The sequence below is a fragment of the Gymnogyps californianus genome, chromosome 8 (genome assembly GCF_018139145.2).
Source record: "Gymnogyps californianus isolate 813 chromosome 8, ASM1813914v2, whole genome shotgun sequence".
NCBI lineage: Eukaryota > Metazoa > Chordata > Aves > Accipitriformes > Cathartidae > Gymnogyps > Gymnogyps californianus.
In genome coordinates this window covers 11,228,227-11,243,672 of record NC_059478.1, presented here as the reverse complement: position 1 = coordinate 11,243,672, position 15,446 = coordinate 11,228,227, and the positions used below count along the sequence as shown (strand labels likewise).

General features: G+C 37.5%; 1 protein-coding gene across 1 annotated transcript in view; it reads right to left on the bottom strand.

Annotated features, from left to right (window-relative positions):
• Positions 1-15,446, bottom strand: part of NEK7 (NIMA related kinase 7) — a 72,145-nt gene that overhangs the window by 10,622 nt on the left and 46,077 nt on the right. The window contains exons 6-8 of the mRNA XM_050900751.1: positions 14,205-14,313; positions 11,788-11,895; positions 2,503-2,597 (exon numbers count right to left, since the gene is read on the bottom strand). Of these exons, the coding sequence (XP_050756708.1) occupies positions 2,503-2,597; positions 11,788-11,895; positions 14,205-14,313 (312 nt within the window). The remainder of the gene's footprint in view (positions 1-2,502; positions 2,598-11,787; positions 11,896-14,204; positions 14,314-15,446) is intronic.

The window sequence follows — 15,446 nt, the reverse complement described above, 5'->3', positions numbered from 1 at the left end:
AATACCTGGGGCTCTAAAAAAAAATCAGACTTTAAAATATACTTTTAAAAAATCTTACTGGCCACATACTTAGAATTGAATAATAGACTGTAATATAGGTTAGAAAAAAATTTTTTTAAAAACAACATGCATTATAGTACATTACTCTAAACTTAAATTAAAACATAACTGAAAAGAGTTTAGCAGCAATTAAGCATTTATTGAGAAGTGATAAACATGCCACTGCTTTTCTCCAATTAAGCTGGAGAGAATCCAGAGCACATATGAGCACATATCAACATGAAATCAATACAATAAAATATGCTAAAATGCAGGCAATAGACATATCACAAAAAGACACCCAGCACAAAACTGCACAGATAATAAAAATACCATGCATTAGTCCACGCATGTCTTGAAGAACCCTAAGTAACCACTTTCAAATAATTAAAAAAAAAAAAAAAAAGAAAAATGCTAAGCATACATTTTGAGTTTACTATACCTAAAATTTCAAAATTACGTCTCATTGATCAACAAAAAAACAAAACAAAACAAAAGAAACCACCACAAATATCTGGTATGTTGTAGAATTAACTAAATGGGATAAATGCACCTCTAAAAAAAATTAAAAGCTACAGTTGAACACACTGCCATATACTATAACTATATATCAACAATAAGTATCCTAATAATTACTTTATTCTTACAATAAGGAAAAAAAACAAACACAACACCATACCAACTTAAATACCATCCTGGTAAAAATTCTAAAATAAATAAAAAGAGAATGGTAGTTAAAGATGCTGAGTTAATCAATAGAATTAAGATATTTAGCTATTTTGAAATTATTTACCAGATCAAAGAAAAATTTAATATTCACATAGGTGTTTAATATACTGTACCAGCATCAAAGCAGCAAGCTCAAAAAAAAAAATCTTCTTTAGAAAAGTGCTATTGATTTCTATCCAGCAATTTTATTTCGTATAACATAGAAGAAAAATTAACCTTAAAACACGTTTATTTTATATAATAATCAGTTATTCAACGGTTTTATTAGTTTGTTTCCAGATTTAAAAAATCCTCAAGAAAACCAATGAGGGGAAAAGAAGTAGTAATACCAAAAAATCCTCATCCACCTTTATGCTATCTTTAGGCTCCTGCTTGCGCAAGTGTGTAAAGTAGAGCATTGAAATTGATGGCAGTTGCCATGGTCAGCACTAAGGAATCCCAATATGGGATTAAGTTTCAGTTCAGGATTTAAACTTCTAAATACTTGCTATCAGGTATCGGACTTCATTCCTGTGAATTGTCCCTAAGATTTAGAAGCAACAGCTATACATAGATCTGTAAACTCTGCAGAATTGCAATATAGCTATTTGCCCTTTTAATATTTAAAGCAACGTGTTAGTGACAGAAAGTAAACAAATATTACTGAAGACAATTCACCTAGTAGTAACGTACAACCTTAACAGGATGACAATGTTTTCTACAAAATCCTAAAATAACAGGAGGTGCCGATCCTGTTGAGTATGCATTAAATGAATTCTGCTGACTCATTGAGGCAGGTGGCTTGTAGGTAAATGAAAAGTGAGTTGGGTATATTAGCTTTTATCTGGAACATGACTAGAAAGACTTCACTGCCGTTGCTGATGGAACAAAAATTTTTTCCAGCAGCCTTCAACACAAGTGTTTAGTCTTTTGATCAACAAATGATAGGTAAAGGACTTTGAAGATGTAGTTGCCTTAGAAGCTTACCTGTTCTTCACAACCTTCATTCGCCTCAATTTCAATTTGCCTTATATTTTTATTTTCTCAGAATATAATATCATCTAAAATTGTGTTGCCTACCAATCTTGACTGTATGAATACAGAAATTAACCAATAATTATGGTTTAACCAATTGGAGGAGGAGAAGAAAGAGTAGAAAAATCACATATTTCTGCGCAGCAGAAGTCATTATCATGAAAGTTAATCCAAGCCAGTAGTAATAAGCACACAGTAAACCTTTTTTTTTTACTGTTTTACTTAGGTTTTAAATAATTTTAAAGAAATTAAACTTGTATTAAAATACGTATATTGCAGTTTTTGAAAGCATTAGTTGCATACTCAAGTCAGTCCTACTATTTCTCAACGCATTTATTACCAAAATCATATAATCAGCATAGGCCATTAAAACACCTAGAACAATTTTACATGTGCTTGCCATTATTTTAATCCTTCAGTTATGCCCAATCTTCAACAAATTGCTGTAAAATCTTTGTAGCAAGTCCAGTAAAAGGCAAGTCTTGAGTAACACAAAGTATTTCATGTGCTGAAGTTACATAAGAGTTCTCATTACCAATATTAACGACAGACATATAACAGCTGAAAAGTAGCTTTTCCACAATACTACCTACTTTTCTATACAACAAAAATATAGAAATAGATCCTAAAACAGTACTTAAGACATTTGGGGGAGGCTGGGGGGGCAGGGGGTGGGGAGCACAACAGTGTTATTAAGTTCACTGTGTATATCAATGTTACCTCATACAGCAGACAGCCTAGAGACCAGATGTCAGATTTGAAGTTGTAACCATTTTCATGTATTCTCTCTGGAGACATATAATAAGGTGTACCAACTGCAATAAATACACAAGTATTTTTGAATGAAAATTTCTGTTGTTATATAGCAGTAAAAGTACAGTTTTCCTGGCTGAAAAACATTTTTCATCTTCTACATTTCTCATTTTGCTACACATATAATTTCAATTCATATTTATGACTCTTCAGTTTGATGGAAATATACATGAATTAGATATATATTTCATCCAATGCAGCTTTATTTTCACTACTGATATCTAATTACCAGAATTATCCAGTTGCAGAATACTTCCCATTTCTGCTTTTAAAGAAGCTTGAAAGTAATTATTTTCTTCTGAAGAGAACCAAGGAACATACTACACGCATGCACACACACATCCCTGCTCCTTTCCAAACTTATCACTGTGGCTAGAAAGAACATCAGCTAGAAATTCTCTTCCATGACTTTAAAAAAAAAAAAAAAAATTCGAGTTGTCTGTTCTTCCTTTTGAGAATACACAAATCTGAAAAAGCTACTTTTGAAACAATAAACACAATTTAGTTTCAGTATCTGAAACTAAAATTGAGCCTGAAATCCACGATCTTCAGCGTCCCAGAGAGGAAGGCAGGAAAACCTGCAAGCCCAGCAGAAGCTGAGGTTCCTGCAAGTGACTCGGCCATCTGCTCCAGGACTAGACTCTGCGAGGGCTTTTCAGCTCCCAAATCTGTGGCTGTCCTAGCTTAATCCTGCCTCAGAGTTGTGGGCTCTGGAGACGTCTGCTCTTGAAAAGCAGCATTTAATAGGACTGTCCCAGAGCAAATTTACATTGGATACTCGAGGACATCTCTCCCCTTGATTTTAATCAGACCCTACCCATCTGTGTCACAAGTTACTTGGAAGAGAGAAATTCTGAGAGATGCTTCAAGCTCTGTAAAAAAAGCCATTAAAAAACCCCCGTAAGTAACTGAGTAATGGGTTTGTATGTGACACATCAACAAAAAAAGAAGTTACAAAAAATAATGATAGTGGCAATTTTGGTGCATTGTCTCTGAACCTTCTCCCTACATCCTCCCAAAATGACTGCCTAACAGCAAAAAGAGTCACAGATCTATGTAGATTTTTACTTCAATTTTGTGTGGAATATTTTCTTAAGCACTGAATCCTGATGATGAAAACCAACTGAATTCTGTCAATTCAGTACAAGTTGACCTTACTTCAAAACTAAACATCTTGCAACACAGCCAGAGATTAAAATCTGCAAACTACAAAAATTAAGAGTATGAACCTCACACCATTTTATTTAACACAAAGATCTCATACCACTTCTGCACTTCTGAATTAGCCTCATCTATTCAGAATTCATCTCTGTATGATTACTGAAAACAGAGGTATAATGAATACATAATTCCAAATCTGAATCATCAGGTTAATAGTTTTAATTAATCAGATTAATAATTTTACTCTAATCATTTCCCAAAGTTAAGGGTTTTGCTTTGACAATGTGCCCTATCTTTTAGAAAGGCTGACATCTCAAATTATGTTGTACTTTCTCAGGAAGGCGGGGGGTGGGGGGCGGCGAGGGAAAGTACTTCCCTACTTGAAAGGCCCAGCTCGGATTGGGAAACCCAGTACCACCTTATCCCTGGTCAGGCCACTGCTGCTGGTAACCCATAATTTCAACTGATCTCCTTCTTGGCAAACAATATTGAAAACAATATTCCAAACCCATATAAACTGATAACGTGCTTCTCTAACACATATGCAAGGACAGAGGTCCCATGTTGCATCCTAAAATGGATTTGGTCACCTAAATATTTTGGGGGAGACTTTCAGCCCTGGGAAAGCAGAGAGTGCTGCAGCCCCTCTCCCCAGAGGCTCCCTTAGCACTGGCCTGAGGAATCCCTGCAGCTCTGAACTGAGACAGCGAAAGATCAAGAAGCTTAAAAGGAGAAAGGCTGGGGAGAGGCAATTCAAAATGACGGAGTACTGTGAAAACCACTTAGTCTCATGGGATGTTCGTATTCACCCATAACAGAGGAATGGTCAAGAGGGATGGTCTTTTCCCTGTGAAAGAACAGGCACACAGATGTGTTGACTGCAACACCAAAATAGCTACCAGAATATCCAGAAGCAACTGTTATTCTAATGTACCAACAGCAGTACTTTAATGGGTTTTTAATGACAGCTATCTTAAAATTGGAAACTGTAATTAAACAACACTTGGCATGACACAGCTTTCATATTTTTATTATCCTTACTGTTGTACTTTCCCCTTGAATTTTTTTCTTTTTTTTTTTTTTTTTTTTTTTTTTTTTTTTACCCCAAGGACTTGTGAGCTTGGACACCTCTGAAAACTTTCAGCTGTATTTTGCATCTGTTAATTAATGCACTGGTTTAGTATATTCTGATGCTTTGTTGGCAGAATTCATCTAAGAACAAAAGATAAGTTTAATACTAATCTGGTTCTTCACTGGTTACAGCAGCATTGCCTTTGCTGCTCTGCAACATCACACAAGTAGCTAGCAGTGAGTAATGTGCCAGAAAGAGGCTTCACAGAATCCACAGGGGGCAGCTGAAAACACAGAGGTTTGAAGGTTCACAGTTTACCAAAAGCAAAGGTAATTTTAACCAGTAGCTCTGGGAAGCCTGCTGATACATTAGGGGTCTGATATGACTGTGAAAGATTGATGATAGTGAAAAGGAAGAACAAATGCTATCATTTTACAGCATTTAGCCTAGTGTAACACCTTAACTGCAATACAGCCTGAAGCCCCCGATGACCAACAAGTGAAAGGAATTGAAATTACAGTTACATTAGTCATTGAATCACAAAAACAACCTGAAGATCTTGACATCATTACTACCTGTAAACTGTTTTTAACAGAACATGACACAAAAGATTCATTATTCTGACATTCAGGAACTACTGAAGGCATTGCAACAATTCTTTAAAACGGTGAGCAATCTCAGTACATAGTTGTACTGCTGGCAAGCAACTACCAGATGTGATTATACGTTATGTTTCTTTCCTGGATCTTTTTTTTTTTTTTTCTGTTAAGTGAAATACAGCATCACAATACTATAGAGACATGTGACTTTCTTTACTCATCTGAAGACACAGAAGTGGGATAATACAAAGATGTAACACATTAAGGTGCCTCTGATTTTAAGAGCAAAATCTGTAACTTTAGCATTCTGTTCACTGCATTTGCACATCTCTGATAACCTGCAGGTCTGAACGGTAATCTCCTTGAAAATGGCCTGGGTCAAATAAACTGCTTCCTCAGAATCTGCTGCTGCTCTGGAGCTCCCACCCTTTAAAGATGCTGCAGATCCAGAAACCGCTGTTTCTTTATGCAAGCTTTCTGCTATTGGGAGAGGCAACAGACATAGTTGAAATGGTAGATATTAGGGGGCAGGAAGCTGGATATGAAGGATCAGAGGCAAAGAAACTATTGTGAAGAAGGGAGTTATGATATAAGCAGTCCATCTTATCACCTGCATAAACACATAACTCACACTGCAGCCGAGTCAGAGAGGAGAGGGTGTTCACTTAAAAACCAACAATGCACCGAGGAGTTGAATGAAATACAGTAACTAGCTCTAAGTACTATCAAGCATTTTTAAGCTGGGAGAAAAATCTGCCTGGTAAATGTTAATACTACTTATACAAAACAGGTAATGGCTGATTCAGAAGGTGTTTAATAGACTAGTTTTAAAAAAGGCCATATAATTATTACTGACATTCCATGCATTGGAATAGGTAACTATCTGAGTTCAGGAAGGCGACTAAAATCACTTTAGTAACTCTTCTGATTTTCAAAGAACTCCAAAACAAGACTTCAGTTAAAAAAAAAAGGCCCAATTTAAGTAATCAAATGATATGGTTTATGAATGACAATGTCCATGAGATCACAGGAATTTTATAATACAGAGTTCAACACAACATGCAAGTGCTTAACAAGATGAATGGTTGATGCTGAAGACAGACAAACTAAGCTACAAATAAGCTGCAGTTATAGAACAGTGAGGGTAACCAATCACTGACACGACAAATTCTCCATAACCATAATGGTTTTTTTTTACTTATTTATTTTAATATAGGTGTAGGTGGTTTCTAAGTCATAGGCTTGTCTTCAACCACAGATACGGGACCTAAAATACTGCACTTATCCAAAGTAATTCTGCAACCTAGCCTACATTATGCAAACAGTCTAACCACAGAAATCAATCTATAAATATCTTGGGTTATTTTATAATGTAGTATTGTAACAGCATAATAATTTATCTTCAGCTTTCAAACTACTGTAAGAGATCTCAGGCTTTTGTACATAAAATAAGAGCTATTTTAATACAGCTTCTTTGATGACTGTGATGAATCAGCAGCAGATTTCCCTGCTCGCCTGCCTGTACACCGAGGGCGTAGGTTCTCAGAATGGCTTGGTTGAGAGTATGAAAGTGGAGCTTATTCTACTCACAGCAAACCAGCGCTGCATACCACCACTTCAGCACTGGCTTTGACACCCTCTGCTGGGTTAGAGATCCATATGTAGGAGAAAAGGAGAGTATCTGCACACATTTTTACAAGGTATTTTATTCCCCACAACCTCCATGAGCTTATAGGCAAATCCCTCATAACATAGCTCTGTGCTGGGGACAGGAGTACCATGGAAATGACAGAAGTTGTCAAACCACAGAAGAAACACCAGAATTCCATACAGATGTTCCTTTGCTTTCAAGCATTTTAAGAAGATTGCAGATCTGCTCCTTTGCCCTGCAAGAAGGTATGCACATCATGGCAGCAATGTCCACCTGGACAGCATACTGCGCAGCCCTCTAGCACAACCACACTGGAGAACTGATTTTTTTTTTTTTTTTTTTTTTTTTTGGTAATTGAAATACTAAGATATGGACTATCCTTAAATCCACTGAATGGCTAATGGCTAATAAAGATTAAAAAATGCACATTTCCATGAGCTGGCCTCAGAATTGCCTTGTCTCTAAATTGGAGAGACATGAATTTGACGGATGGACCACTTGGTGGATAAGGAGTTAGGCTGGATGGTTGTGCTCCAAGAGTTGTGGTCAACAGCTCCATGTCCAAGTGGAAACCAGCGACGACTGGCATTCCTCAGGGATCAGTATTGGGACTGGCACCATTTAACATCTCTGTCAGTAACATGGACCATGGGATTGAGTGCACCCTCCGCAAGTTTGCTGACGACACCAAGCTGTGTGGTGCGGTCGAGACGCTGGAGGGAAGGGCTGCCATCCAGAGGGACCTTGACAGGCATGAGGTGGGCCTGTGCGAACCTCACGAAGTTCAACAAGGCCAAGTGCAAGGTCCTGCACATGGGTCGGGGCAATCCCAAGCACAAACACAGGCTGGGCAGAGAACAGATTCAGAGCAGCCCTGAGGAGAAGGACTTGGGGGTGTTGGTTGACAAGAAGCTCAACATGACCCAGCAATGTGCGCTTGCAGCCCAGAAAACCAACCATACCCTGGGCTGCATCAGAAGAAGCGTGACCAGCCGGTCGAGGGAGGTGATTCTGCCCATGTATCCCGCTCTCATGAGATCCCATCTGGAGTACTGCTTTCTGCTCTGAGGCTCCCAACCTAAGAAGGACATGGACCTGCTGGAACAAGTCCAGAGGCAGGCCACGAAGATGATCAGAGGGCTGGAGCACCTCTCCTGTGAAGACAGGCTGAGAGAGTTGGGATTGTTCAGCCTGGAGAAGAGAAGGCTCCGGGGAGACATAATAGCAGCCTTCCAGTACCGAAAGGGGGCCTACAAGAAAGCCGGAGAGGGACTTTTTACAAGGGCGTGTAGTGATAGGACAAGGGGTAATGGCCTTAAACTGAAAGAGGGTAGATTTAGATCAGCTATTAGGAAGAAGTTCTTCACTGTGAGGGTGGTGAGGCACTGGAACAGGCTGCCCAGAGAGGCTGTGGACGCCCCATCCCTGGAAGTGTTGAAGGCCAGGTTGGATGGGGCTTTGAGCAACCTGGTCTAGTGGAAGGTGTCCCTGCCCATGGCAGGGGGCTTGGAACTAGATGACCTTTAAGGTCCCTTCCAACCCAAACCATTCTATGACTCTATGATTTCATCAAAGAGCATGGCCCGGCAATGCCGGCCTGGCATTCAGCCATTTAAAAAAACAGCAACAAAAAACCCCACAAACCCTAATGCACACAGTCATAGGGAAAGGAATAAGAAGCCGTTCTTGGATCATCTTCCCCTTTCTAATATAAAGTCTTCTGAAACCAAGAAATTTTGTCAAGTTTGTATCAAATCAACAATACCAAATGCCTCCATTTCCTTTGCATTTTTGGAAGAAAGATTTTCTGTTTTCAAAAAGGTATATACACGCCGCAATAGAAAATTCTACTGTTTTGATAAGGCTGTATAGAAAGAGTTAAGAACATTAACAAACCCTGTCCAGTGCAGTATTTTCATTTGTTTCAAATGGACCATCAGCAAGTATTCTAATTAAATCAGTATTATTCATAATTAGCAGTTAGAAGCTGTAGCTAATGAAAATTTTAGTACATTTCTTTATCTCTGAAAGCCTGATTCTAGTTTGCTACTGAAATTTTTATAAAGCCTGTAAACAAGTATAAATTGCTACACATAATATGTTTGTAATTCACTGGGTTTTGTGCACCAAAGGTTTATGGAATCATAAAAAGATACAACTTTGAAAGAAATTTCAGGAAAACCAGCATCAGAAACTGCATGAGAAATTAATTTTAAAAAGTGGTTTCTGCTAGTGACAAGATAAATCAGAGTGTCACTGTCTCTACTGTAGCCTAAGTTAACAGCTGAACAAAACCTTTTTCCTAGGCTGAATTCTGACATTGGGTCATAATTAAGAGGGGAATGGCAGAAGAGGAGATGGGGAAAAAAGAAAATAAAAAATAACAGCTTCTCTACCAAGACACAGCACCCAACATTAGAAACAAAGCTTCCATCCCCCTACCCGCTGCTCTCCGGATGACTCCTGTATTTTTAAGAGATGAGCTTTAAAGAGCTTGGGGGTTTTACACTGTTTTTAACTCTAGCTCAGTCTTCAGTCCCTTTGCAACCATTCCCCTGCAACGAGCCAAAATAACCCAGAATAACCCTCTTTAACTTCCTGACTTCTGCCTCAGAACACAAGTCTAGCACTCCTGCCCTCACAACTGACTTTTGCCTTCTTCGTGTGCTCCTACCCACAGATTAGGATTTACAGTTTCCTGCAAATACAGTCCAGGAGCAGCTCCCTCTTCACACTGCTCATTTACATCCTTCTTCCATTTGCAGGCAGTAGCAGGAGCCAACTACGACAAGTAAGATCTCCACAGTGCTGCCAGAGACGGCCACTGGGCTACGATGGCAGCATGAACAGCAGCACTTTATATAACACTCTGTGCCATGAACTAGTATCAGATCTTTAGGCTTATATCTGAACTTCGATGTGGAACTCAAGCACATTTCCAGTCTGGTCTCACTGCTTCTCCTCTGTCTCCTTCTCTTTTATTAATGCAAGATCGCACATCTGTGTCTGAGTTTCACCTCGGTCCTATTAAAGATCTCAGCAGTTACTCATGGTTTTGACTATACCAGTATCAGTATGCACCAAACATGATAAACACAGGAAGGCACAAAAGAGTGACCAAAGGCTTTCTGGAAGACAGGGAATTAAGGATCGTATCAAAAGTCTCCTTTCTAAAATAGTTTTTTTTGGCTGTTAACAAGTATCGCCCACACCTCAAATGTGATACAAACATGCTGAACATCAATCCTCTCTTTTTCCACACTGTACTGATAACTGGGACTATCTGAATAAAGTTAAATTAAGAGGTGAGGATAAATATGGCATATTTTAATCCAAGAAGTCTGATATTTCATAGTCTAATTAGAAACTTCAGCATCTGAGCAAACACAATTCTTTGTGTGTCCTCCCATGGCCCTAAAATAGGGATTGTAAGTATTACTTAATCATTCTTGGCTTTCTGAGATACTATCTTCCTTATCATGCACTCTTGTCAAACATATAAAAATATAGAAATGTCTAATTACAGAATTGTCACTGTCATTTATTAAAAATTCTCACTGAGTAGCATTTGAATTTATTTTACCTATCTGTATTCAAGTATCAGTAAGGTGCTCTGCCTGCCTCAATACCCTTTACAAGGAATAGGAGACAATTCTGGATGCTGCCATCAATGGTCCTGCTCTTGAGGGGTCTAAAAGTTCATTTCACACCCTTTGCAGTCAGTGAACAGGCTTGAATTCAGCAACCACTAAACCTAGCCACTTCAGCAGGGAAAAATGAATTTTTTTCTTAACTAAAAAACCTACATAACCATACTATAAACACTAATTCTTACGTGTCTCTTTAAAGCAGATGCTACTCTGTTTATAAGGCTTTTCTCTTTTAGAGACATCCTCTTAGATTGTCATTTGTCCATTCCCTACATTTAAACTTAAAATATCTGCCAAATTTTTACTTTTTCTTCTTTAAAGGCTTCTTAATTATCCTAATCTCCACATGCTACTCAAAAGATGCAAATTATACGAAAATTTTGTTTGGAAAAAGATAATACAGTGTTATTTTTCATGTGCTAGCAAAGAATAAATGGGGCATTTCAGAAAGTTTTTTTCTATTTTATAAAAATAAGTTTTCTGGGATTTTTGTTGGGTTGGGGGGGGGGGGGGGGTTTGTTTTTAAAGTCTGTATGGGTCATAAAGCCTAATTCTGATCTCTTCTCCACTTACTTAGCTTATATTGAGAAACTGCACCTTAAAAAAGGGAAGCTCCTCTGTTAGCCCTTTCAAAGCCCATAACCAACATGTCATCAGTGATACCCATACAGGCATGCAAAATTACTAGATTCTTTCCAACGCTGATTAAAGTTCAAATGAATTTTAAAAAGTGCATCCGTATTATTAGTCTTATTTTTTCCTAGCATTTCTAGAAAGCGCTACTGTCATGAAGACTGGTTTTGAGCCAGGAATGTCCACTAAATGATTCAAACAAAGGGGCGGGGGGAACACCCAGCAAGCTGTACTGCTGAAAGTGACACTTCAGTGTTACCACTTTTCTGTATTTGTCCATGGTGCTGACCTTTTTTTTTTATTATTATTTAAGAAAAGCTTTAGCTGGACCTAACCCTTTTCTTCCTCCTCATGAGTGGGCACAGTATTTCCACCATGTAAAAAAAAATCCACCTCCCCAACATCTGTACCTCAGAGAAAGCTTACCTAAAGAATGTGCAGCTGTGGTTTTGGAGCTGAAAAATCGACCAAGTCCAAGGTCTCCAAGCTTTACTACCCCTGTAGCTGTAATGAACACATTAGCTGGCTTTATGTCTGGAAAAAAAAAATTTAAAAAAAGTCACAATGAGGTTGCAAGAAAAGCTACTGCTCTATTAATAATAGACAAAAAGAGGCTTTTATTTACAGTTAGTATCAACAAAATTTGACTGTGCTGTTCAGAAACAGTGAGTCCGGGATTCAGAATTTCAAGTTAACTCTTTTAATAGTACAAACATCGCTCAAGCGAAAAATTAAGAGCCATGGAAAGTATTTTAAAAAACATAAGCAAACAAACAACAAAAAAACAAAACAAAAAAACCCCACACCCAAAGAAGCCTATACAGGGATTTCTTTACTACTTTATACAAGCTATATATAAGGACTTCCATGAGAACTAGAAAATCTCTAATTATGTCTTAAGTAACAGACCAAAAATGTTTTCAAGAACTGTAAAACATATTTTTCATCACTTTTGCTGATCAGATTACCCACAGTGGCATGATGCTATTTATTTGAAACAGGTAACTGATTCTCTTTAATAGCAGGCATTAAAAAAAAGAAGCAAGTTTTACTCAAGAGAATAGTTATTTGAACTCGTCAATGGAATTGGGCTAATCAAGTAGAAACAAAGAAAAATAATGATGTATACCCCAGACAGTTATTTTTCACAAGTAATATTCAGTTTAAGTTTTAATCCAATCCTTTAGAGACAACAGCAAAGATTTTTATTTTATGGTTTTTAGCGAAGTACCTATCCTGTTAGTCTTCTAAATAAACTGATATTTGTTTGGCAAGCATGCTTAGCTCTTACTCAGCTCAAGAGCAACACACTGTGGCTCTGAACTTAAAGAAAATCACTTAACTTTGATAAGAGGGGATTACAGTTTGCATAAGATATGTGTACAGTAAAAGGAATGGTTAATAACTCTTCAAACACCAGCATTTTCAGGTTTCCAATAAAAAGTTACAAAACCTTATAAGCTTTAGAAAGGAAGACAGAAGCAATTATGTTATGCTGCTATCTGACCTAGTTTTCAGGAGTTTGAATCACCCTTTGTGTAACAATCCAACACAGATATCAGCTCAACTTAAAAATAGCTTTAATTGTCATTGGTTTTGGTGTCTAACCATGGAATTGCTAGATTTGCCACAGGTTTGCCAGGAAATTTGAAGGTAGTATTTCAGCTTAAGGAATTTAAACTCATTTTGGTTTTGAGCTAAAATATACTGAAATAAACTAGTTTAAACTAGTTTAGTCATAAAAGCATTAAAGGAAGATACCTATACCCTATGGCAAGAATCTGTAATTTTATGTCCTTCTCTTTGTATAATTTGCACTTGCAGATATCTGTACAAATGCGTAAAGGAAAAAAAAAAAAGGAGAATCACAAGGGAAAGCCATTTGCAGGGGCAGGGGCATCTAAGTTGATCTGCTGAAGGGTGCAACATTTCTAGCTGCAAATGACAAAGCTCAGCAGAGATGGAAGGACTTTTGCTTTCAGGCAGCTATTTGCATCCCAGCAGAAGGAAGCCACCAACTTAAGACATGTAATTTAACCTGAACCCAGAGAGACAGCCCATATACAACTTGCAACTCATAGCCAGAGGGATTTCCAGGGCAAAAAAAATTGTACATCTCAGAAGCAGCTATGCTACGATCTGTTTTCTTTGACTCAGAGTTACAAGGCAAAATGAAGACAACATACGGAGGAGACAGCAGTACAGAGGTTTAAAATGGGTAAGAGAGATTTAGTACCTGACAGGGATAGCTGGCAACTACAAGGGCTGTTGGGACACAATACTTGACACAGAGATTGGAAATAGTGGAGAGGAGCAGAGAAGGAGAGAAAATGCTCATGGCTGCACATAATCCAGTAGATAAGGGAGTGGGAGAAGGGCCTATACATCACCAGAAAGCATGGCAGGAGGTAAATACTTTTGTAAGAAAAAAAGGTGCAAGAGGTGAAAAGAATGGATGGATAGCTGTGCAAGAATGCACATAACAACACTTGGGAGAGACAATGGGCAAATATAGAAGAATAAGAACAGGACAGAAAATAAGAGAGTCAGCAAAATTAATTGAGCAAGCAAAGAGACAGCAGTGGCAGGATCTCCATCGCTTAGAGAACTATCACTTATTTTGAAAACTTGGTATCACAAGCCATTGCTGCAAACAAATGCCTACCACAACAATGTACAACCACAAACTTCTGTCACACTTTTCCGTTACTTATAAAACATTACAGAAACATGCATTGTGTCAGCTGTCAAAATTGATTCCATTATGATGTTATTTGTGTCATTTGCATTGAACCAGCTTAATTCTCTTTAGTAAAGACAAATCATCTTTGATCCTATATTACCTCTATGCATAACACGACGAGAATGCATATGTTCCAAGGCACTGCAAAGCTGAACAAAGTACTTCCAAACTGTTCTTTCAGGAATCAACCTCTTCTGTTTCTTAAAATGCTTAAAGAAAAAAGGACGGACACTGAATATTAAAATTTAAAACTTGCATAAAATGACTGAAAAAAGAAAAGATAGAAAATCCCTTATTTAAAAACCAAATACAAGAGGCTCACAACCTAATGAGAAAGGTTTAACAAAATTTCTTGACACAGAAAGCTTTTCCCTTAAATATTAATACATGTATCAATGTATGTAAGTCAGTCAACACATAGAACCACAAATGACATTAACGAAATAAAACTGCTATCCCAAAAAAAGGATTTATATGGTATTTAGCAATCCTCAGTGCAGGATTAATGCAATCAGAACAGTCTAGCATAGAGTAAGTGGCCACAGAACAAATAAAGGTCAGGCATAAAGGTATGTGCCACAGAACTCCCAAATGAAATACTTCCTTACATCAACATTGATTTCCATATCCCCATTTTCTAAATGGGGATAGAAGAAAAAAAATAGCAGTGACACACAATCACAAACAAAGATCATGTAAGAAGAGTCGATCAGATTAGTCTTAGAAACTTCTGCAATACATAAAAGGGGACTAAAGGAACTGATTTCTGAAAATTTCATAGTAATCTACATCCTGTTCAAATATTTTCTATCCTGTATAAACAACCATTACTGATCACTGGTAACAGTTCAATACCCTGTTAAAGCTTACATGAAACATAACTATGCTCCACTACACACATCTCCTTCAAATATTATATTCAGGGACTGGAATAACACAGTCCTCCAAAAATACATACTGAAAACCTGGAATTCAGCCAATGCTAAAACATGCAAGTTAGATCATTATAAATTTTGCAGCTGAAGGTAAGACAACTGAAAAATTGTTGCTTGCTTAGTCTCTTTTTAAAGAATTTGTATTTTGACAGATTTTAAAGTTAAACACATGAAGAAAATACATGAACAACATTAACATTAGCAAAATTTTAGAAGCAAAGCAAAGTACTTAGATGCATTTTAATAGTGTGTGTACACACACTTCACACTCATGCATGCCCTAAGAAAGTTCATATAACAAACATTTATTACTCCAGGAAAATAAAAATATTGTCATATACCACGTTAAAACGTGCCACTGAGAAGTTGACAGCTGCATCTACATATTAGAGAGACATGCAAGAGTA